This window comes from Argiope bruennichi, chromosome 10 (assembly GCF_947563725.1).
Source record: "Argiope bruennichi chromosome 10, qqArgBrue1.1, whole genome shotgun sequence".
NCBI classification, from domain to species: domain Eukaryota; kingdom Metazoa; phylum Arthropoda; class Arachnida; order Araneae; family Araneidae; genus Argiope; species Argiope bruennichi.
In genome coordinates, this window is record NC_079160.1 from 27,027,602 (window position 1) to 27,053,829 (window position 26,228).

The 26,228-nt window shown below is 29.9% G+C and overlaps 2 protein-coding genes across 10 annotated transcripts in view; one reads left to right on the forward strand and one right to left on the reverse strand.

Annotated features, from left to right (window-relative positions):
• LOC129987892 (zinc finger protein 728-like) overlaps positions 1 to 12,651 on the reverse strand; it is a 39,377-nt gene extending 26,726 nt beyond the window's left edge. Inside the window, exons 1-3 of one of the 8 annotated variants that reach the window (XM_056095873.1) lie at positions 12,585 to 12,651; positions 11,649 to 11,709; positions 4,051 to 4,239 (exon numbers count right to left, since the gene is read on the reverse strand). The gene's annotated coding sequence lies outside the window, so the exon portion shown is untranslated. Of the gene's footprint in view, positions 1 to 4,050; positions 7,442 to 11,648; positions 11,710 to 12,580 lie in introns of those variants that run through there. The other 7 variants (XM_056095876.1, XM_056095878.1, XM_056095877.1 and 4 more) reach the window with 7 other exon arrangements.
• A 1,680-nt stretch (positions 12,652 to 14,331) lies between these two features.
• LOC129988563 (uncharacterized) lies at positions 14,332 to 25,913 on the forward strand. Of its 2 annotated transcripts, XM_056096816.1 has the most exons (3): positions 14,332 to 15,575; positions 23,981 to 24,078; positions 25,300 to 25,913. In XM_056096816.1, the coding sequence occupies exons 1-3, from the start codon at positions 15,563 to 15,565 to the stop codon at positions 25,453 to 25,455; spliced, it is 267 nt and encodes an 88-aa protein (XP_055952791.1). In that variant the 5' UTR covers positions 14,332 to 15,562; the 3' UTR covers positions 25,456 to 25,913. The 2 variants fall into 2 exon arrangements, with proteins under 2 accessions (XP_055952791.1, XP_055952790.1); XM_056096815.1 differs by lacking the exon at positions 23,981 to 24,078.
• Positions 25,914 to 26,228: the final 315 nt, after the last annotated feature.

Below are 26,228 nucleotides of genomic sequence, written 5' to 3' on the forward strand. Positions count from 1 at the left end.
AGCTTTTTATCAATAGAAGAGATCTATTAATATTATTATTAATAAATTTTGTTTAAAGTTTAATTAATCTATTAATAAATTTTGCATTGGGAAATATTTTTTCGCGGTAATTCCACGTTAGTATTTTCTGTAGTGGAATAATGGATTTGAGCTTCTTGTTTCAGTTTCTAACTACAGATTTCCGATTTCATTTTAATCATCCAATTATCACAATTTCGCTCTTTTTCTTTTAGACAGTTTAACTAAAGAAAGGGGAAGAAGGTATTGGAAAGAAATTTTTACTCTTCACAGAATGTATTATTTGAAAAATTCTGGCAGTTAGCTCCTTTAAATGATATTAGAACTCTTTTTTGGAAATTTGGTGTTTATTTTAGTTTATTTCATTGAGTTTTTCAAAACATCCTGTTATCCTTTAATCCAATAAGCAGATTTATAACAACATCCTTATCTGTTACTTATTTACTGTTCAATTTTGCTTTACACAGGCATTCATCTCAAAGTACTTAATATCAATATTTCGTATGCAAACAAAGAAAAAAGTAAAACAATTTTGTATAAATTTCATTTTTATTAATTTTGTATCTTTCAATTTTATCAAACACTGCATTTCTTATTAACTGTTTAACAGTCAAATAATCAATATTCCGAGTGAACAAGATGGTCTCCAATACTGACTAGTTAATAACATATTACAAATACAAGCTACCGTCGGCAGTATAACGATTTATACGGAAAACTTGTTTATTGATTAAGTTCCGAATACGGTAAAATTTGTTCTTGTTGTTTCTTATGGCATTTGTCCAAGACAAGCCCGCTGACGAAGTCAACGATTTTAAGCCGAGAGAGCGTCTCTTGTTTTCAGTAGCGCCATCTAGGATCAAGAGTACGTCTTAGCTACTCATGCGTCACAACCCTTTTTACGGGGCACAAACCAGGGCTCGAACCAGGGACGTTCAGATTACGGCAGCGGTTCTTAACCTATGGGTCGCGCTGAGTCGAACCAAAAAAGTTAGTAATACACCAAATTTCAGACATTTTAGAAATGACGACTTGAATAAATATCAACAATCGAAAATGAATGTGATTAACAAGATCAAAAAATATCAGCTGATTAAAAAGCGAGAGCAAAAAAAGTACGTGTGATGATAATAACGGTGAGAACTAAATGGAGCAAAGCTGGCGAAAAAATTATCACCCGAATTATGTATCGTTTTGGATGAAATTGTTGCGGTAGTCAATTTTATCAAATCAAGAGCTCTTAACTGTAGAATTTTCCGCGAACTGTGTTTCGAATTTGGTGCAGAATACGAACATTTATTATATTATTCTGAAGTTAGATGGCTGTCCCGGGGCAAAGTCGTTCAAAGAGTATTATCATTACGGACAGAAGTCGAATTATTTTTGAGAGAAAAGAAACACCCATTAGCATCTAAATTTTCCGAGTTGAAGTGGATTACTCAAGTTGCTTATTTGTCAGATATTTTATTTGAAATAAATAATCTAAATACGTCTATGCAAGGACGTAATCATACTATTATTGAATTAACTGAAAAAATGACATGTTTTAAAAATAAACTCAAATTATGGAGAAATAAGGTTGAAGTAAAGAAACTTGCTTCATTCCCGACTCTTAATTTACTTGTTGAAGACAATAATATTGATATCACAGATTTTGAAAAACAGAAAATTATTATTAATCATTTAGAAAAACTAATAGCAGACTTTGATCGATATTTCCCTGCAGACGATGTTTTCAAATATAATTGGGTTCGAATGCCATTTAATTTTGATGTAAGTGATTTGCATGAGGAATTTGTTAATATTAATCAATTTCAAGAACAATTAATAGAAATACAAAGTGACCAAGCACTTCGATACAATTTCTACAAAAACATTGAATCTGTATGTGCTTTCTGGTTAAAATTAAAAACGAAAAAGCCAATAATTGTCAAAGAAGCCCTAAAAGTATTATTGCCCTTTGCAACAACGTATATGTGTGAGGCTGGCTTTTCGGCTCTGTGTGTAATCAAAAACAATTACCGGAACAAGTTAAATCCTGAAATAGATATAAGGTGCTCTTTGACAAGCATTCAACCGAGGTTTGAAGATCTTTCAAAATGTATTCAAGCACAAGGTTCTCATTAAAACTGTAAGACTTGCATTTAAAATTTAAAAGACTTAACATATGTATTGATACTTCTTTTTTAGGAATAAGTTAAAATGTCAATTATTTTCAAAAAGTTATAAATATATTTTAATTTGGTCAATAAAAATTATTAAAAACACTTGATTATTAATTAAATTTTCCTTGGATCGAAAAGTACTTTTGTTTATCTTTATTATTAAAAAAATAAATAAAAAATTTGTAAGTTAAAAAAAATCATCATCGTAGGATTGAAGATTTTTTTAAAAATACGATCTAAAATAAAGCAATGAAAAAATTTTGACTTTTTCTCAAATATTTCTCAAATTTGGGTCGCGGTTTCTCAAATTTGGGAAAAAGGTTAAGAACCACTGGATTACGGGGAAGACAAGCTACACTTAGGTCAGGTTGCCGGCAGGTAAAATTTTGTTGATTAAGTTCCGAAAGGTTTAAATTTTGTATATGTTTTTTATTGACAATATTTTGGATGCATCATCCTTAGAAGAAGAATACCTACATCTGCGATTATTTTTTGAGCGTTTGGATCAGTACAGATTGTCTACAAATCCCTCTAAATGTACATTAAGGAAAATCGACATTAGAATTTTTGGAATATCAAGTATGTAGTGCTGGAATAAGACTTTTACCAGATACAGTAGATGCCATTTTAAAATTTCTAGGATCATCCGGTATCACATAGTTACACTGCTTTCTTGGCAGGTTAAACTACTACAAACATTTCATTAGGCAAACTGCACATATTTGTTACCTCTTTAGTAAAATTTTTAGAGGGCATAAAGAATAAACAGCATCCAAAGCAAAAAAGTTAGCTCCATATCTGAAGAAGCTCTTTTATGGACAAATGAGGCTATTACAGCTATTGAATAATTAATAAAGATGGCTACTCAACGTTTCGTGTGGCCAAGGGAGATCAAGAGAGATATTAAAATGTGGGTTAAATCTTGCCAACCCTGCCAAAAATCAAAGATTCAAAGGCACACAAACGCGCCAACAGATACTTTTGATACTTTGCCTTACATGATGCCCGATTTAATATATACATATTAATTTGATAGGCCTTTTTCTTTTGTGTATGAGTAAATTTTTTTTGTCCCACTATGATTCATAGTTTTAAAAGATGAATGGGGGCTGGGATAACCTGGTTGGTAGGGCGTTGGATTCGCATCCCTTGGGTTGTGAATTCGTACCCCGCCGGCTGAAGACTTCCCGTGTATGGGGTGGCTGGCGCAAGCATAAATCTGCCGTGGTCATAAAGTCCTCCATGCCGGGACAATACCACTGGGAGCACTGGTTCAGAGGTGATCATTCTCTGATTCAGGTCTAAATTACGATCTGTGGATGAGTGAATGAAATGCACGAATGAAGTTCGCCTCGTAAAAAGAGTTCTGACGTGTGAGTAGCTAAGACGTACTCTAGGCCCTAGATGACGCTACTGAAACAAGAAACACTCTCTCTGAGAAAAAGGTTTACTGAACTTTTATATATAAACATGTGATTTCTTTTTATATATTTTAAAAAAATAGTCCAGCAGAAAAATGCTGCGAAACGTACAGCTTCTTTGCATAGGCAAATAAAAAGCATTTTTCAGACCATTAGTTTTTAAAAAAACTCTAACTCGTGAGTTAACTATGTAACAATATCTCAACTTCAATTTGTAAATGATATTTTCACGTTAACAAAAACTAAATTAATTCTTCAAATGTCATCTACGTGAAGTATATGTCTGTATGAATTTTTAAAAAAGTAGAAAATCATTCATATGCTGGGAATATGCTTTTCTACGCATAAGCATAAGACTTCTCTTTTGTGCACACTGATAAAAATATTCACACATGTAAAATAATAACCAAAAAATTGTTTGCAGAATTCAAAATTTTTACACATACACTGAAAAAAAAAATTTTTTTTCTATGTAGTGGCGCCTAATTTCATTCAAAATATATCGTATATTGCAGCCTAGATCAATGGCCCCGCCCTTTCATAATTGTTGGCATGATGCAGTGCCTTTGCAGTCATTATCACAAGCAGGACATATTTTGAAATATCACCATCATGAAGTTTGTCAACATGCAAATCTAAAAAATATAAAATAATTTATGAATACACATTTAAAGTCACCGAAAATCATTGAACAAATCAAAATGATTAAAAAAAAAGACACACAGCGCTTACAAGGAATAAGATTGAATCCCATAAACACGATTATTAGAAAAGAATACTCCAAATTTGAAAGATCCCATCTCCGCAAATAAAAAATCTAAAGAACGTTTCATAAATCATTTTGTAAAGAATATTTGCCAACATTAAATATTTGGTGAGATTTTCTTCTCAGAAGCATATTTCTACACACTAAGAGAATTTATTTTCAAATTAGTTATGTTCTGATTTAGCAAAAAGCTGTAATAAATAATAAACCTGCTGTAATAAATAATAAAACCGCTTTCTCTTTTCTAGATTTGAGTCGTTAAGAAAAGATAATTGAACGTTATTATTCGAAAATCATGAAGATATACAAGAAATAATCAAATCGAAGATGGCTGAAAAATCAAGAAACATTTTCAAAACCCATAAATCGCAAGTGAAAATAGAATAAAGAAAAATTAATGCCATCAGACAACATGGCAAATAGTGAAGAGATGTGATATACTATAGTATAAGATATACAGTATTTGGTAAGCTGTTTATAATTTAATGTCATGATCAAATCTAGTTGTAACTATAGAAATGTAGCGGCATTCTGTCAGATCTGAAACCATATATTTCACAGTGCTTAACAAATTTTGCATTAGTGAGAGGCAAGATCTTCGATAGTATATTTCAATGTTGTCAAAGACGTTGGTTGGTTATGGCAAACTATTATTACTTAAGCTCTAGCCACTTCTATTTAATTCTGAAGTTGTTGTTTTTTCTTCAATAAAACGCCCACTGCATTTCAGTTAATATAAAAAGTTACGGGGAAATGTTTTTTTTTTTTTTTTTCTTTTTACCATTTCGATATTGCGCAAATTTTATGCATATTTAAACATGCCCCGCATAGGTTTAATTGCATAACAATTATAGCTCGCCACTACGCAACTGGTCATTAAAAGCTCGTGACAACTCTAGTTCGTCATTGTATTAAAAATAATTAATATTGTCAAAGCCGAAAACTCCTGTTTTTGTGTTGTTGTTGCTTTCCTCAAAAGATCTGACATATGTTAGATCAGCTCTAGTAGGTTACTGACCGCCGAAAAATTTATAGTAATAAGGGGATTGGATGTTAAGTCTCCCTAAGAAACCCTCACCACAGAATGTGATCCGGTGAAGCTGGATGGTCACGGCATTTTTTACAAGTGGGATGGATTTTTCTACCACTTTCAAAGGAAAGATATTTAACGTGGCCACTTTTTAGTCTAGCCAGTAGTCTTGCAGCCACGTCATATTTGATTTCCAACAGAGTGCCAGGGGATGTTCCCGTGTACCATTGATGCGCAGGTGGAATGCGCCATATTAAATTGAGTTTAGATCTTTCATTTGAGCATAGTTCTTGATAAGTAAGCGAAGAGCTAGTGGCCATTTCATTCTCACTACTCTCTTTGGCAAATCTATCAGCGACCTCATTACCACTAATGTTTACGTGTAATGGGATCCATTGGAGGTGGACGTTCGTGGTTCAGAGAGATCTTCGGAATAGATAAGCTAGTTTCATCATTTGCAAAATACCAGCCACTAAGATATTGTAGTGCACTGCAATAGTCCAATAAAATCCATAATTCCCCAAAATTACGATCATATGATAGCATCAAGCCTTACATTAATCGCAATTAACTCACTCCTAAAGACAGAGTAAGTATCAGGGTTGCGGTGCTTTATTGTAGTCACAAAGTGTGTGTGTGTGTGGGGGGGGGTCCTAATACAAATACCGCTGCCAGAACGATCTTCTATACTATATAACAGACCTGCACTGCATCTTTAGGAATGCAACCAATAACTACAAGAGCTAGTAAAAGCCGGAAAATCTAAAGCATATAGTTGAATTCAATGAAAACAAAATTTCATCCGAATTTTGAGCATTTTAATCGTTGTACAGTAGCAGACTTATCCTGTCCTGCGTAAAGGTTATACCACAAATTCTTTCCGCGCAAGCTATTCTCAGCAATTCTGTTCTGAAATTCTGTATATCATAGTGCATGGAGAAAAATACAATTACTTTCTTCTATAACTTTCATTAGTTAATCTGTGATTATCTGTGACGGAGTATTGTTAACAGAATAATAGCTCAGGGTGCTTCTAAACTGGTAAATTTTTTAGTCTCTACTAATAAAAAAAAATAAAATGTGTTCTGTTCTCAAAACAGATTATAAACTAGGTCTTGGGGAAAATTCTTTATTATTAAACACATCGAACTTGTTTTAAAATATAGTTGTGAGAAAAAAATTCAAGACAAAGTAAAATGCGCACAAATAAAATTTCATTGCACACAAATAAAAAAGAAGTCAATGAACAAAAAAGTTAAAAGAACAACCATAAATTGTCCTTTTATTGTGTCAGTAGATTGCTCTGTTGACTGCACACATCACTGACGGTTAGGGTGAACTATAGTAACGTATAAATGTTTAATATTGGATAATGATAACATAAGCGAACAGCAGTCATGTTTAGTGCAGAAAAGGGAATATATATATATATATATAATAAAATATAGTAACCAAACATTGATAGTTAGTTTATAATTTAAAGTTTCTTCCAAACAGATACTGGTGAAATTTCTTGTAAGAAAAATATTTTATTAGGGCCTCTTTTTCAGTCTATGAGTAGTTGACTTAATAATGTCCCAGAGGAGTAGGTAACAGATTTTCTTCACCATTTATAATATGTGATAACACAGCAACAAAAACAGAAAATGTCTTTGATTAATTTATGGAATTTTTATTTCTATCTAAAAAAGAAGAATAAAATAATAGTTTGCTAAAAGTCAGATATTCTGTTGCTCATCAGCAAACAAATAAAAAATGCAGTTAGTTCCTGAAAAGTCAACAAACAATTCAAAAGCTGGTATACAGAGTAAAATGATAAGCATTCATTGTGCAATAGCGATTGGCTCTTGCAATTTACTCTGCCAAAAAGATATCAAATTGTGCATAAAAATCATTTGTGTTAGAACTGTTTATGGTCTAATAACGTCATTTCAATGAAAATTAAAACATTATTATTTTACCTGCAAAGTGAGACATAATAGCTATATTCGGTATAGTAGACTAAAGAAAATTCATTATAAAAATTGTTCTTTAAAAGAAAATGCCTAATTAGAGAATTCCATTCAAATTCCTATATAGAGATTAGTCAGTTTTGAAATAATTAGGAAAACAGCTGAATTTGTTGAAACTCAACTACAAAAAAAGAAATGAATTGATGAAAGAAAAAAGAGTGTTTAACATTGCCTTGCAATTTACAAAGTAAACAAAGCTTTAACATGATGTCTACAAATCAAATAAATGTATAAAAAAGTTATAAATGGTTTTTAATGCTTCTTCTGAATGAATTCCTTGAATAATTATTTACTGAAATGAGATGCTGTTTACAATTATATGTTAAGATTCTAAAAGCTTAATGAAATATTAATTAAAATGTTAAAAAATGCAGATTTTTTTTAAAAAAAATTCTAATTAGTGTAATTTGAAGTGAATTCTTTAGAAAAGTAAATAGCTATGATAAATTTTTGCTATACTGGTCTTGCATAATTATGTTGGCCTAAAGTCTATTCTTTACATCATCAACTTATATAACAGATGAAAACATATTTTGCTGTAATACCATCACAGCTTAGAAAGTTTTTTACATTTATGATTTTTTTTTTCCGAGGAAACAGTGCTTCTGTAACCATACAACTGCCACAATTGATTTGTAGGACTGCAACAATAATAGCTAACAGGATAGACAAATGAATAGCAATTAATGAAATAATTTGCAGATAGGAACCAAGAATATCTCTTTGGTGATTAATAATAAGGACAATTCAGGCACTTGGCTTGGACAGTTGGAATTAAAAGCAAATAGAGTAGAGGATAGATTATTCAACATATTTACAACCTTGAAATAAATGATAAAACCTGTGTCTTCAATTATATCACTTGGCAAATGCACCATAAGATACTTGATGAAACACAGAAAGTTTTGAAACATATGGCACTTTCTATGATGTTCTGTATATAACTCTACTTGCTATAATGTCCTGAAAAAAATATGCTATAAAAATGCAATGTTGAAATATACTGAATTAATCATAGCTCTCTAAAACAATATCTATAACTTCATTACTTATTACTATAGAACTTATCTCACAAATTATCAGAGATGTTATAACAAATTTCTGCACCAAGGGCAAAAGAAATTTAGAGCTCCAGCTTCAGACTTGGAAATCTATAGCAAAAAAAAAAAAAAAAAAAAAGGAAGAAAGAAAGAAAAGAAAAAAAGAAGAAAGAGGGAAAAAAGAAAAGAAAAAAAGAAGGAGGGGGAAAAAAGAAAAAGAAAGAAAGGGAAAGAAAGTAAAATGTCATCAGCTTCAAGTCAGTATCAAAAGCTACTTGGTGTTTTCTTGGATTTCCAGAAATTGAATCTTTCTCCAAGAAAACATTTGCATGTATACAAACTCATCTTGAATATTATAGCTAGTTATGAGCAATAAAATGTTATTGATGAAAAGATTCAATGTGAGTGAGATACCATACAATTATGCAATTTTTTTCAAAATATATTTTGCAGAGCAATTTTTATTTCTTCCTTCATATTGTATGTCTAATTAATTTTAAGAATTACTTTACATAAGATATTTTCATTCATTTCTACATTTTTATTAATTTAAAAGTACAATAATGCAATTTAAATTAATATCATAAAATACTTAAAAATAATAAGTAATGTAAAAAAATGCTTTAAAAATTTTATGTATATAGATAATATATAAATTAACATAAAAATGGTCAGATAAATATAAACATTCTGTATAAAATAAATAAACTCATTTTAATTTATAGATTTTTATAGAATTTATTTTTAGTGAATTCATTAATAATTTTTATTTTATTTATATTTTCTAATACATCATACTTGATTAAATAATTTAAATTAGATAGTCCTATAGATCAAAATATATTCGTGTCAAAAATTAAAACAAAATCATTTTAATAACTTTTTTGGCATCTTTTCATCAATGAAACTCTTGGACTATACCCAATTAGTCCATTAAATAATAATGCCCAGTTGTTCATTCATTGTCATATATTAATAAATCACTAATCCCATAACTATTTCTCTACTTTGTAATGTCAATCTATTTCGGTAAGGGTGCTTCTCTCTAATTAATTCATTTCTAACCTTTATATTTATTTATGTATTTCCTTTCTCATTAGTTTTTCCTCTTTTTAAATCTTCAAAAGAGAGTACAATGTTTTCTTTAGAGATTCTTTGGGTCTTTTAGCTTCAGTGATAATTTAAATAAAGTGACATTTTAATTATATAAAAGTTTAAGTTATATAAGATTAAGTGAGGCTATGAGTTACCTCCACCAAAAAATGAAATGAAAAGAATTCATGTTGTTTAAAGGACTTTAAAGATGTCAAAATCTAATATTACATAACCTATATGGTTTCTGAAAGATGCCTATTGTACTGATTTCTATTGTTGAAGAGATATAATTTGAACAAAATGAAGACGCCACTTCAGTGCAGAAACCTCTTAGTTGAAATTGTTTGCAGTCAGATTACTTTTTATATTTCTTCTTAACCTTTTAAAAAACTGGGTCATTTCTTAGCTTCAGCAATGATTAAATTTACATATACTTGAGTTTTATCACCACAACTCTAGCAAGCTTCTGTGTCAAACACAATTTCTTCTATTTAGTAATGGATTTCTTTCGGTAACAAGCGAAAACTGCTGCCTATTCTGCTGATCTCACACATCATATAATATTAATCTCAAACAATTCAAAATGAAATATTTGTAGTTGCATGCATTATTCATAATAAAAATCATCAAAACATACTTCATTTTGATGTATATAAATATGTGTGTGTGCATTTAAAAATTATCTGGTAATATAACAAAAACTAAATACAAATGAATCTTGTCAGAATAAAATTTTAGATCACACTTTCTTTCTTAACAATTATATATATATATATATATATATATATACACACACACAATACACTAAGACATATGGAATAAATTTTCACACCAACTACACATATCTTACATATATTTTATCAGGCATTTTATTTCTAATATGTCAATATAACTGATTTAGCTTTTAAAATAGATCAATATAAAATCTGACTCTTTGTCTTTCAATTAAATACCCTACTTCTCACTAACCATTTTGAATTCATCAGAATAATGAAATTAAAAAAAAAAAGTGAAAAAGTTACTATACTGCAGTGTATTTCTAAAATACATATAGATCTGGCATTAAAAATTCTTAGGAAAAAAAGTCCTTAACTAGTTGAAAAAATATACAAATAGATAAAAGTATTCTTTTAAAGCATAGTAATATTTTTAAAAAAAGATTTTATATTCATAAATATCATTAACATTTTTCATTAAAATTTACATTTAATCCCATTAAAGCAAAGAAAAATGGGAGCTGGAGCATAAAATTTGTTTTGGTATTCCTCACGTTATCCGAGACTTTAAAACAAGAAACACACAAAAACTATTTTAACTTCATGCAGCCTCCCCAGAATAGCAACCATGACATATTTTTCTCCCTTGCTCATCCTACTGCTATACCTCTGCAAATTTTCTAAACTGCTTTCATTGTATAATTGAATTTCTCTCTCGATTCATTACAAGTTACACTATATTGGAATTTTGACTTCAATTTTTAAAGTATCATTTAAAATCAATGCCATTTTTAAATATAAAGGAATACTCATATTTTTAATACAGATAATTTATTAAAATAAAAAAAATTATAATAATAATTTCTAAATACAATACACACTATATGCAATAAATATATATTTTATCTTGCTATCAATTCTTAAGTAGAACCAGCAAGTTTTATAAGTTAAAAGAAAATGGCATGATGTGTGTCACAAAGCATGATGTGCCTATTTAATAACTAGAAAGGAATTCATAATCATATAATAATTTTTAATTAGTTAAAAAAAAACTCCTTCCCTTGAATAGCATCAATATATTTTGTATCATTACAGTATAAAATAATTATTATAATTGTTATTTTAATAAATGATTATTTTATACATAACTATTTTAATATATGATTAAAATTTTTATGAAAATGTATTTAATATGTTATTTTATGCAGTTGCCATAATGCCATAAAAATCAGAAGTACTTTTATATTAAAAGTTTGAATATAAATAATGAATGTAATTTATTTAAAATGCATCAAAAATATTATATTTTTAAAGGATAAATTGCAGCTAACATTTAAATAGTAACAATAGATTAGAAAAATATAAAAAAGATAAAACAAAAGTACCTGTAAAAACAAAGAAAAGTAAATCCTTTTATCTTATTTCATAAACATTTTTATAACATCTCTGTAAGAAAAATATATATATGAGAAAGAAAGAGAACAAAAGTTCAAAAAAAATAGAAAAAGATTTAAACCATTATATTCTTGATAATTAATACTGAATAAAATTAAATCAATGAAATAATTTAATTTTCAATGATTAAGGTGAACCATACATTTCTTTTTATCTGTTTTTATTGTGATTAATTAATGTAATAATTAAATTCAATCTTAATATTAGCTAATCAAAAAATTTACAGTGGCCTACTCCCAAAGGAAGTCAATCATTTAAAAAAAAAGGAATATTAAACAATTCCAAAATAAGGCTTGATTAAAAGAGACGGTTCACTGAAATATAAATAATTAACAAAAATTATATATAATGAAATTAAAACTACTAAATAAATGTGATATTGGTTAATTTAAATATACATTATTATCAAAAAATTAATTTCATTTTAACTTAAAGACCAGATTGTATCGCATTTTTTAAACCTGGATAATTATTTAAATAATAATACTAAGTTGTTTGGTAGGAAAGGATTTTGATGAAGTTGCATGAAACTAAATTCAACAATACAAAAAAAATGTCCAACGAAATTTATCATAATTAATTTTTTTACAGAAAAATGTAGGTAATAAAAAATAATTGTTTAGTTAGTAAAACAAATATAATAAACACCAAAAACATATGCCTACAACTAGCGACCCAATTTAATTTGTAACAGATATATATTTGATGTACGTAATTGTATTTTCTATGCCAGCTAAAGATGATTTTTTTATAATAACGAATGAAATGTATTTTTTGGCATATTTTCTTAATTTCGATTTTATATCATACTTCTGAATTCTTTCAGTGAGTTATTCAGTGAAGTAAAAATGAAATTATTTACCAACATTTTAAAATGATGTCAATTTCCGTTTCGTTACTATTTTGTTTCTTGGTCGCAATACAAAATGTTTTACCCAGCAACTGTTAGTCATCGCACGGCTCTTGAACCGTTTTACTCTTTATTTTCGGATTCGAAAACCCTCTACACTTTTGTGAATTGGCATGAGGGACTTATTTCATAAAAAAGGGGGTGAGAAGAAAGGAAGGAATGATTACGATTTATAATAAGGCAAACACACATTATAGTAGAATTAGGCGGCATACTAACTGATCATCTGTATGTATATCATCCCTTGACGAAGTACAATTGTCGAAAGGTGCTTTTCTAGCGAACCTGTAATGAAAGTGGGGTCGCGGTGGTAAGGTCTCGGTTGCGCAACCAAGGGCTTCAGGTTCGAGGCCCGATTATACCAAAGAATGTCGTGTAAGCGGGTCTGGTGCACGTTACATCCGTCGAGGCCAAACGTGCTCCCCCTGGTATGGTGTGGAAGTTTGGTGAAGGGGGTCCCAGCTCAGGAGTCATCCTCGTTATCTCCATCCACAGTTCAAAATTACGAGGTCCATTTTAAAATAGTCCAAACATTGCTTTAAAACGGGACGTTAATATAACTAAACTAAACTAATCCTGTAATGAACGGTATATGCACAGAAATGCATTATTTTACGGCATGGTGATACTTCTTTGCTTTTCTATGTTCACAGGAATTTGTCTTTCTCTTTCCGCCACTCATATTCATTCATTGGATTTAAAATTAAAATCAGTATTTTCAAACGGATATTTGTATCGAAAAAATTCTGCAATAAATGTCTAATTTCAAATATGCATTAATTCTTTTAACTATTGAAAGATGAATTCAAGAGAAAAGTAATCAATTTACCTAAAAAGGCAATATTAATTATTCATGGTCCTTAGTAGAAATAGTAAAAAAGTTCTGAAATCAAAATATGCTATCAAATTTGAGTTAATATAAAATGAATACATTTTTACATTATTTTATTCTATAAAAAAATAATAGAAAAAAATTTCTTCAAGAAATATAGGTCTTAAACAAACTATTGCTTATCACATTAATATACATTTAAATTTTGAACGAATACGTTTGAAAAAGTGTCTTTCCAATTGTTATTATTTTCCTCTTCAAAACTGGTTTAATATAACCAACAATTATTGTTCATCCATGTATTTTTTTTTCAACTTGAGGTCCAGAACTATTTTAATTTAATAAATAATAATTTAGATTAATTTAGATTATGTATTTATTTAGTTGAAACAACACCAAAGTAAGGTAAAAGGAAGAGGAAGAACTTGCTTACTTAACTTCTCTATCCGATATTGGATTTTTAATTTATTTATTACTCCGGCTTATTTCCCAATCGAAGGGATTAGATTTTTTCAAAATTTTTCTCGGGATGCTGCAGACTGTTGAAAATCCACAAATCTAATAATAATGACACCTAAAAACAGAAGAATTATTTTTAAAATATGCAAAAGAAGGAAGAAAAGGAATTTTTAAAAACATAAACACTGATTTTACAATTGCTGACATACTTTTTTTTTTTTCGAATCAATTCACTAGCTATGCCTATATACATTAGATTTCTTTTGAACCGTAAATTTATTTTAAAAGACCATATTTTGTTGTAAGAAATATGTCCATTTAAGTTTCCAATCCGAAACCCAGAACGGTTCTACGACTACGGAACCGCAGCTGGACCCTGAACCAGTATTCCGCAATCGAGAAATGAATAAAACTATTCTCCCCCAGTCTATTCTATTCACCCAGTGAAAACGTTCACTGGTGTTAGGTTTGTACTGAAACAGTGGATAATAACAAATGCTTATCTTGAAGGGACGAAAATTCTGTAGTTTCTGTGGATGCGTAGTCCTTTTGAATTAACATCATTGGTGTAATATAAATCCTATTTGCAGTGGTTTCTAACTCGTTCATTCCAAGTGCAAATAGTTTGCATGGATATGACAATAAATAAAGAAGTTCGTTTGTTCCACAATCGGTACGAGTCTGACATGCTTTAGTGTTCTCGTGTTTCGTGGCCTGTAATTTTACTATTTGTGTTCAATATAAAACTTTTCTAATAAATCTTAATTGCCGTTGATTTAACATGATACTATCACTATTACCTCCGGGAGTTTCAAGGAGAGCCATGAAAAGAAAACTTAGTTACAGATTTCATTCCATTATGGATGAAGTGCCTCCTATTAAATATATATTTCGTGCAAAAAGTATGGTTAAATACAGCTTTATCGTTCAGAAATCTCTTTCATATCTTGATCTTAGCCTTTGTGAATTTACAAAATCCAAAAGATCGATAAAAAGGCTTAAGCTTGCACACTTATTAAACTTAAGAGTAAGTGAGAAAAATGCTATCCATACAGAGGAAGATTGCAAAAAACGATTTTGTATTAATCGTTCTGTGCTTTATGATTTCCATTTAGATGTGTCCAAAGAACTTGAAACAAGCCTTAGAAGTCCTGTGCATCATCAGAAAATTAGATCTTGTTCTTCAGAAAAAATTCTCCTAAATATGATTGATTATAAAGACAATATACATGATCTTTGTTTAAATAGAATCATAGCAGAAGTTCTTGAAGAAACCGAAGACAAAGTAAAATTCATTCACACTGTTTCTAAACTGTTGGAGCGCATGAATTTCCTTTCAAATGAATGCATCCGTGTCAAAGGTTTAGCTTATTTATGTTTCCAATGTTCAGATTCAAATATCATTAAGGATTTTCTTACATCTATGAACTTCAGTGTAGAAGACTTTTTTCATCTTTCGATACATATTTTTGAACGTATTTTATATCATGCACATCGTGCTGGATATGACTTGTGGACACTGCCTGTTCACCAAGATCCAATACATAGTTCCATTTGCTATTGTATGTTTGTGAAGACAGAAGCTCTCTTTCAATATTACAGTGCTCCTAGATTTTGTGAGGTAGTTTATAACAGAATTAAAAATGGTGGACCCAGGTAAGTACTTTTGATATTATTGCTTAGTGAATTTATTCGAGTTACTAGTTGATCTATTTATTGAGGTGAACTAGTTGATCTTGAAATCCGCTTGCTTTGAAATTGACAAATTGAGCCTTATAATTATTCCATTAGATATGCTTCTGAATTTAAACTTCAATTTTGATTTAATATGTTTAAAATGGTCAAATTTGTTGGAATATTGAATGTCAATTATTATCAATGAATTATGTCAATTATTACCAATGGTCAGTCAAATAAGGTAATTTTTTTCTAAGAAAAAATTTTTAAGAAAGACTTGATTATGAGTGAGTAAAGTAAATTTTTCTTGAAGTTCTATAATTTTAAAAAAGGTCTTGAGACTCCAATTTTTTTAATTTTTTTTTTATTTTCAGAGTAGTTTAATTTTGTACTTTTATTAAAGTTGCAAAGGTCATGTATTTGAAATTATTCAAATTAAATGAAGTACTGTTTAAATTTTGGAACGTTATTCTTACAGCATTTATAATTAATTACTTTTTTTTAATTTTGCATTCTGCTATTTTTTTATTCTAAAATAAATGTTGCTGTATGGTTTAAAATAAGTTTGAATGCATAATTAAATAATATTTTGATTGAGTTAGAAAATTTTATTTATTTTTATTGTTCTGTATAAAATTTTTTAATTTATTTTGCACTATTTTTTACACATAATATATTGAGACCATCTCTCTTATAACCAATTCTAAGTTTAATATTTTGCTATTTCAGTTTGTCAAAATTTCATACTTTATAAACTGCTTATAGAGAAATGAAATTAAATTCAATAAAGAAACATCTAGTTTTGGAGATTACAAAAGGGAAATGGGCTCCAAAACATGCATGCCTTAAAAATCCTTAAAGAGTTTAATCTGCCCCTGCACTTAAGTCTTTTGAAATGAAAAATAAATGAAGTAATTGAGTTTAATTATGAAGTACATATTTGTATCCAGTTGTCAAGAATATTGTTATACTATTTTCTGTTAAATTCAATTTATTGCACTCTGAAACTGTGAGTAAATGTGAAAAATAGTCAGGTTTGATTCAGCATGAATTGGAAGATTGGCTATCTAATGCTTCAAATGTAAAATAAAGTAGCATTTTCATCACTCAATGCAATTTGGAATAGTCATTCTTGGAATGCCAGTCAGGCATTTATAAATTCATTTAAGTTGTACATTTAACATATGTAATACTTGCTTATTTGGATAATTTTTTGAGGTCCCTTTCACTTAGGAGTGGGATTTCTAATAAATAACTCATTAACTGATATGCAAGTCTTACTTTGCTTTGGGAATATGGAGCTTAAGATGTTTTGATGAGCTGTTGCATGATGTTTTGTTACAAGGTATTCACCAGAGGTTGAAATAAAGCAAGCATAGTTTGGAATTCATTATCCCAAATAAATTAAGGAACTAAAATTGGAATGTTTTGCTTAAAATGTAGTGATTATAAATTCCTGCCCTTAAAGGTACTATTTGTAATGTCTGAACTCGAGGGAAGGAGGGGAACTCTTTCTGATAAGTGGTTTTTGTCATAGTTTTTAATAGTAAAATTTTTGTAATTGTTATTAAACTAAATTTATTCTATTAAAAGTAATGAATAAAGTAATTAATTAATATTTTATACCATCTCGTTAATAAATTGTAACCAAAAACATAATTTCTTCATATGTAGGACTGGGTTATCAAATAGCTTAAGTAGGGGACTGTAAATACTGTAAAAATATTATAAAAATGGCCCTTTTTTTTTTTTTCTTTTCGTTTTGCTTTATAAAAGAAAGCCATATATTCAAATTTGTTCACATTAAAATCAAAAATCAATTAAATTTAGGAAAATATTTTTGCACTTTTTATAATGCATTCTTTCAAAGTTTGCAAGTCAGTATGACTAGTTTAATAGTATTTGAAATGTTTTTGAGAAGATTTGTAATTGTTTTACCATTTTGCTCAACATTGTGTTTCAATTCAATTTAAACTTTTTTGTATGTAATATAATAATAATAAAACCAGCCTTTTTTTTTTCTTTTTCTTTTGAGCTCACAATCAGATATTTTATTATCTCACTTTGTTGCAATATTTGTTACTAAATTAATGATTAAATTTTTAAAAAAATGTGTAGTTTTGAAATTCGACTTGCTTATTTATAAGATAAAAGGGAACTCCATCATTGCTTAAAGATCCCTTCAGAATTTCCCCTGTTAATGTATTTTAGCTCACTTGCTTTCCTTGGAGGTATTTAATCCTGGAAATTTATCTCTGTATCTTTTAACAGGGCCAAATTATCCAAACTAGCCATTGTCTAAGAACCCTGCAATGTTAGGGGAAAGACAAAATTTCAATTTAATTTTTAGCATTTTCAGAAGAATATTAATTTTATTTGATGTAGAAGGCTATATTTTTTATTATTAACTTTTCTTAAAATTTGAAGTATAGTTCTGAAAGGAAGGTGATTAAATTTGAAGTAATCCAATAACATGCTTGCCGATTGAACACTTTCGTAAAAAATACAAGTACTGGGGAAAGAAGAATTCAACATTGTATTCCCCTAGTACAGGAGTCGGCAACCTGCGGCTCTTTTGCTGTAATGTTGCGGCTCTCCAGTTCCATACGAAATATTAATAATTTATTATCAAACCCCTTAAAAAATAAAATTATTAAGTACCTAATCTCTAACCCTAATCCAATCTTCAAATGTAACACATAAGCAATTCTGTCTAATCACTTGCTATATATGAGTCTTGGGGCATAAAAGACACGGCAAGTTACCCTTTTCGTCGGGTATATGTCGTCTGAAGGTCCAAAAGAAGAATTGCTAGGATTGCTACTGTACTCAGGGCAACTTGTGGAGAAGGTATAGCAAATGCCTGGAAGACAATGGAATCGATATAAATAAAATCGTTTCTATAGCAATTGATGGAGCAGAAGTATGATAGGAATACGTAGAGGAGTAACATCAATTCTTCAGAGAAAAAAAATAAACCACGAAATTCTAACGTTTCACTGCATAATTCATCAAGGAGCGCTTTGTGCCCAAACATTTCCGGCCAAAATAGTTGAGGTCACGAATTTGGTAATTAAAATTATTAACAGCATCTTGGCAAAAGCATTCTACCATCGCCAGTTTAAAGATTACCTTGAAGAAATACATAGCCAGTTTTCTAACGTACTTCTGCACAATAAAGTGCAATGGCTTTCCAGAGGTAAAAACATTCCTCAATGAAAAAAACATTGAACATCTCGAATTGGAAGAAGACAAATGGCTACACAAAATTCAACTTCATGGTAGATACCACAATGAAACTAAATGAACTAAATCTAAAACTGCAAGGAAAGGGCATCCGAGCCTACTTCAGCATAGCTTTAAAAAACATTTCCGATTTCATAGTAAATCATCTCAACACAAATACAAATGAGGTCAACATTGAGCCATTTAGAATTGATGCTGGATCGCTTCAAATGCAGTTGCTAGATTTGAAAACCAAAGATTTGCGGAAATTTTTTAGAGGCTTTTTAAAAATTGGAAAATTTTGCAAATTGTTGCTTTTGGCTCTTCCTTTTCAATCAGTTGCCAACCCCTACCCTAATAACACACATATATTATATAATATTAAACAATATTCGCAATATTTTATAATGTTGTTGAATATAGAATAATATAATGTCATTGCAATATTGTATAAAGCTGTCCTACCTCACTCAGTTTGTAGTTTTTAATGTACATCAAAATAGGTTTTATAATTTTTACAGTATTTTCTATTTGTTTCAAAACAGTTCTGATGTTAGGCTGTTTTTAGGGATTGCAATACCGGACCAAAATTTCAATACCGGTATTCGGTATTTTTCAGATCTTGATACCGGTATTAGAAATTTTAGAAAAATAAAGAAAACACAGGTGTTTCTTTGTTTTATTTGCCAGTTTCATTAGAGAGTGTAAATGTTACAAAAAATAATTTGTAACTTATAAAATATAACAGTATATAAAGAGTCGCAAAAAAGTAAGGGAACATCTTATTTATTTAAATCATAAAAAAAGTGTAAATATCACTATTCAGTCTGTGGTACTATTAAAATTTTTTGAAATTTGATAATAAAAAAACATAATGCATCATTTGTACTATCATTAAGCCTGAAAAGTAATTTTGTGCAAAAATTACCAGCTGTCAAAAACGCTCTTTCGGCATCTACGCTAGTTGGTGGTACTGTTAGCAATGCGCGATATACTTTTTCCAAGTATTTACCTATATATCCCTCATCTTCAACTAAATCGATTTCTCGTCGGGTGGTTTTTGATATAGCTGATTTCTGTACTGTAGTTTGGTTCTTTGAAATTTTTTTTTTTATCTATCGCTAATTCTAATTTTTGTTCGAGACAATTCATTTTCACTATCGACATTGATGTCATCATAATCTTCGATAAGTTAACCGTATTCTTCTGAATGTGTATAGGTTTGTGGGTAAAAACATTTAAGAAAATTTACTATAAACTTAATCAGATTTGAATTGGTTATTTTCTTTTCTTCTTTTTCATTTTCATTTTTAAAATCATTATAATTAAGTAAATACCATAAGACATTTTCTATTTCGGTATGCCTTTCAACTGTGTGATTTTTCAATGTAATATATAATTCTTCAGATAGTGATGTGTGCTGTTCTTTCAGTGATTGCAACATGAAATTTATTGTTGCATTAGCTGTTAATAAATTAGAATCTCTCTGACACAATGCCTCAACAGTCAGTTTTATTGGAAGTAGAGCTGATGCAGTTCTGGCTATTAAGTCGAATTCACTATCTGAAAAATTAATTTACAGGTTTAAGTCGATTATTGCTTTTTGGATTGTATTTCTAAATTTCAAAAATCGTTCCATCATTAGGAGTAAACTGTTCCAACTTGTCTTAGAATCTATTATTAACATATATTCTGTTTTATTTTCAGTTAGTATATATTTTAACAATATGTCATTTTTTATACGGGAACGTTTAAATATCTTAACAATTTTTTGAACTTTATAAACTATAGGAGGCAATTCGTGATGAGTTAATATTTCATCCTCATTAGAAATACCTTCTTCAGCAACGAGATTGTCATTATTTTCATTGTCAATATCACTCACTCTCACTCTTACTCTCTTCAAAGTTGGAATCCGAAGTTTCTATATCCACAGTATTTGGATTCTTCTGTTCTTTATTTTTTGATATCTATTACTCCTAATTGAATTCCATCAGCATAACACAATTGCTGATTTGCACCAATCTACTTTCTAACTTTGTTCATAACTGTTGCTCCATCAGTCGTTATGGATACAATATTTTCTTTCAGGGATAATCCATGTTTCGCTAATTTAGATTTAAGCAATTAATTAAGCCATTAATTTCGTCCATTAGGGAGATATAAAAGCAAAAACGTATACTATTTTGCTATGTTGGCGATTCCTGAACATTTAGTGGAGACAATTTTAAAAATTTCTAGTAAATACCGAAAAACCGGTATTTAAACTTGTGAATACCGGTATTACAAAATCGTACAAATAGCTCAAAATACCGGTATTCGGTATCCCGGTATACCGGTATTGCAATCCCTAGCTGTTTTTCTTCCAAAAACTGAGAAGTTCTGGGTTATTTATAAGCTCCTTTGGATTATTACGATCAATTGTTGTTGAGATTTCATCATTCTGGCGATTTTTATTAAACTTTCACATTTTTATTTCCTTTAAAATCGGGTTTTTTAACTAAGGAGGCGTATGTATGTCTTGTCTTTTTTCAATCGCACTTTTTATTTTCTGAATGTTTCAATACCTTGTTGTATTGTTCATTATTAACACATTTTTATTTTTATGATCATGTAATTTCTTGATTCGGCATCCTCCTCTGTGTTCCCATATATCAAAGGCTTATAAAAAAATTAATCACTTTTTGATTTCTGTTAGCGCAAGCAGTTTTATTACCCGATTTGAAAAAAAATGTTCAATTTTTTTGGAGTTCACCGTAAATTCTTCATTCTTTCAAGCATGGTGGTTTATTTCCTAACCCTCTTATGTCAAAGTATTTGGTCCGTAATGGCTCGGTTTTTAATCCACTTAATAAATAAAGTATATTTTTAAAGTTTAAAAATATATTTTGATCATTAAGTGATTTGAGTACTTTGATACAAATGGATAAATAATTTGATATAAATTTTCAAGAAACAAACCAAACTGCTTACCAGGAAACCATACCTTAGTGTAATGATTTAAAAAAAAATCTAAATAAATAGCAATCGAAAAAGTACAGTGAAACATGATTTTCGAAGTATAAATTATTTGCCCTCGCCCCTCTTCGCTGTCTTCTAAAACCTCATCTCCATCGTTTGATATAGGATCACGGTGGCCTGGTGGTAAGGTCTCAACTTCGGAACAGGAGGGTTTCAGATTCGAGACCCGATTCCACCAAAGAACCATCGTTTAAGGGGGTCTATTGCATGCTAAATCCGTCGTGATCAAACGTCCTCCCGCTGGTGTGGTGTGGTGTGGAGAGGGGGGTGCCAGCTCAGGTGTCATCCTGATCATCTGACCGCGGTTCAGAATGACGAGGTCCGTCCCAAAATAGCCCTAGTGTTGCTTCAAACGGGAAATTAATATAACTAAAACCAAGCCATCGTTTGATATATCACCAAAATCTCCAAATTCATCAATGTAAAAATCTTCCTGTACTTTAAAATCAACGCTTCCAGACGCAATCATCGAATTCAATAGTCCTGAGCGGTGGGTTACACTCATTACATTAAAATACATTCATTAATAAAAAAATATTTAAATAATAGAAATATATTTTCCATCATGGATAATTTTGTAGCGCATATTACTGACATTTACTATCCGTTTTCTTTTTAAACTTTTTTTCAATTTTATATTAAAAACTAAAGATTTTTGTTAAAAGTGTGCAGATGATAAAACTTCAAGCATTGATAATAATTTTCATCTGATAAGAAGAATTGATAACATGATTCATGACCATTTTACTTCAACATCAAAGACTATCCTTTTTATTTTAAATATGAGCTCATATTAGCCTGCATTTTATTCTTATTCATATTAATTCACCTACATTGTTAAGAAATACTTAATATTAATGAATTATATCTGTAACAATTAAACTGAACTAGCCGCCTTTGGCGATCAGTTTGTTCACCTAGATTACCGACTCTTTAGATTGTTAAATTTTTAATATAGGATGCATTTCTTAAAAAACATTTCACCTTATAATTTGATGCTACTAAAACACATGAATTCAATTAAAACAGTTTACAAAGTGTATATGTTAAGAAATAAAAATCCTACCGTGGATTTAATGATCGGCAAAAGCAAATGCTTGATTGTTGCGATGGAGAATTTGAATTCCGTTATAGCATTTAAAAACATAATTTTAGATAGTGTAGCAAGTTGAATTAAAAATAATATTGAAGTTAAAAGGAAAATTGTACAAAAGTGAAATTTATATCTTTAAAAAGGCCTCTTATTGTATCTTAAAACAATACATAAAGCTTTTTTTTATAAGATAATTGTTTCGGAAGATATGAGTATAAATTTCCATAAGCAAGCCATAACGATAGAATAACATAGAATGAAGATTAATATATGGCTCCAAAATTTAAAAAAATTATTGCTCTTTCTCACCAAATATAACGTGATAATTTTTATTGCAGTTTTTAAAACTATTAGCATTTTTAGTATACATCTAGTACTGCAGACTTGGAGAGTTTTGAGACGATTGGTGTGATTTTGACAAGCTTGACAAGAAACCGCACATTAACCCTTTCTAGGGTCGTGGGAAGTATGCTTCCCACCCAATTTATCAATCTTTGTATGAAATTATGTAGGTTGGCATAAGTTCTGACAAATTTTTTTAGAAAGTCAGAAACGTAGATGCTTCAGTTCTTTATCTCAGACAAAATGATGCGTCTTGATTTGTTACTTAATTATTAATTAATCAAAATTTATCTAATAAGCTAAATGAATCCCTTTTCTTATTCTAATTTCAAGACTAAAAATATTTTACCATAATATGACTACAAAAAAATGGCCCTTTAAAGGGTCAAGGTGGGTTTACACTCCCACCAGTTATTAGATTCCATTAAATCACGCATGCGCAGAACGAAGATTGCGCATGCACTGAGAGAGTGGACAATAGAAAGTTCTTGTCCCGACGGGACAAGTATTTACTACTGTATAGTTTCTGCGCATGCGTGGTCATGCCACTACTGGATGATTTGTAGCTGGCCGATTGTAAACCCACTTTTAATCGTAGGTCTTACTAAGATAATCTTGAAAAGGTTAAGCCTATATTTGCACTTCATTAAACTTTTTGTTTGAAGTCTATTTTTTTTATTTTTCTAATATCTTCTTTCCTCAGATGGAATGCCTTCTTTGGTGGTATGGCGGAATATCTCCAGAATACTTCGAATAATATTTTGCAGCTCCATTATCTCGCTGAGTGAAGCATTTGATTCAGTAATGAATGAATAGTGAAATTCGTATGATGTTTTGTTTATATTTAACTGTTGCCATTGGTTAATTAGAAATAAGCTCGATTTCTGTACCATGTGCGTTAGCGTTTTATATATAGAGATTATTTAAATAAAATATACTTAAAATTCAGTAAAATTCTAGAATATAAAAGTTACATTTAATTTCATTGTAAAGCTGTTATTCTTCTGGATAAAACTCTCTACTTTCCAATCCTAAAGCTTGATAGTGACTCATTGCTTTAGAACACACAAGTAGAGAACTAACATAAAATATCTTTCACTATAAACACGCTTTGTACTGAGTTAGCTAGTTATTTCGGATTTTGTGGCATCGCTTTATACTGAATCTAAAATGGGAATGACATTGATAACTTGCCACATGCAAACAATAAAGTCGCGTGGTACCGGTAATTTACATAAAGAACATTTAACTTATAAAAAGGAAGCTACTACTGTTTGACAAACTAAACTCTGATCTAATCTTAAAGTTTTGGTCTCATTTGTCTTATATAGTGTTGGCGACTTTTTTACACAGCCAAGCATGGAATATTCTAGAACAGTCGTTGTAGCTTCTTTAATACTCAGGATATCCACATTCTGATCACTGTTTCAAAACCTTCCATTTCTCTCCAAAACTGGCGACTTTTCTTAAAATATTGCCAGATTTTAAGACCCTATATCTCGATATTAGGGAGACGAAGGCATGTGATTTTTGCGTCAAAAAAAATGTCTGACTGTGCTCTTTCGATTGCTATTTAAATTTTTTTCATTATTACATTATTCGTGTGGTTCCCTAGTTAGAGCTGAGAACTGAGAAATTTCTTGAAATGGAAGGCTTAAATTACGCTGGAAACGGAATGCTCGATATTTTCGTTTTACAGATGATATAAAAAATATTACTCTATGAAACTCACGCTGTTTATGTGTTGACAATATAAATTAACTAAATTGAATTTTCTTCTTTTATTTATTTTCCATATCTTGATATCACTTTTTCAGACTCGGTTTTGGATGCCACTTCGTGTACGATATAAAAAAATTAAATTTAATATGATCAAATGGTAATTAAAACCTGATAATGGTAAAATATTGTATTGTTATCAAGAACCTGTAAAACAGTGAAGCATTGGGAAATTTGTGAATAATTGATTAAAAATTCAATCTTATTCTATTTGTACTTAATTTTTTAAAATTTTCTTTCCAGTTTGCGCATATGTGGTGGAGCAATAAATTTCCCCGTCGAAAATGGACTGATGACCGAAGAAAGGCATCTTCTGATCTTAGAGATCGCCCTCGTTTTCGCCCTTCCACCCTCGGATGGATTAACTGCTCTGCAAATGTTGTGGAGATCGATTCCTGATCCCTTCATCACTTTCCCTGAATTGACTTCTGTATTACCTGGAGTACCAAGCCCAAAATTAATTGAAGACATCACAAATTTCACGAAACAGATCACGGGAGAAGATGTTACTGAAGACTACCAACCTCGGCGGCTGAAACATTATTGTCGAACAACAATTCGGAATATTCTGAGCAACAACAACAATAACAACATGCAGTTTTCAACTAAAATCAGCGAGCTACAGTTACCGCCTGCAGTAGACTCCTATATGAGACTTCAAAATTGATTTGTTTCATTTTGGTTCTTTGTGGTAAACATTCCTACTGTGGTAAAATTCCCCATCCCCTTTTAGAGACATCCTATTTAATAACTGTCAATTCAACATGACTTTTGTCTTCAAAAGTAATCACTGTTGTATATATAAAATCTGTAACTTTTTTGTGTTCACCTTAAAATAAAGTCTAAAAGCTGTTTTATGCATGATATTAATCATTTTCAGTTTTCTAATTCTTGAATTGATTACTGGGGTAAGTATAGGTAGGTATGGTTTATTGGCACAAGAGCCATGTGAGGCCATACTGCGCCAGTCATATGGTTTAATTTAAGAGCACATTAATATGAACTGAATCAATCAATTATAAATTAATACCAACTAAGATAAACTGTATATAGTATAAGCGATGTAGCAATCAACTAATAAAATTTTAAAATTTATGAATCGCAGAAAGAAAATAATTATGAAACGGTAAAAGTGTGATGTTAATGAGGAATCGGAACTTTTGCGCTCGGTA

Coding starts and splice junctions, on each gene's coding strand:
- LOC129988563 (XM_056096815.1), top strand. CDS start 14,701: ATGATACTATCACTATTACCTCCGGGAGTTTCAAGGAGAGCCATGAAA. Junction 15,576..25,299: donor ATTAAAAATGGTGGACCCAG/GTAAGTACTTTT, acceptor TTTTCTTTCCAG/TTTGCGCATATGTGGTGGAG.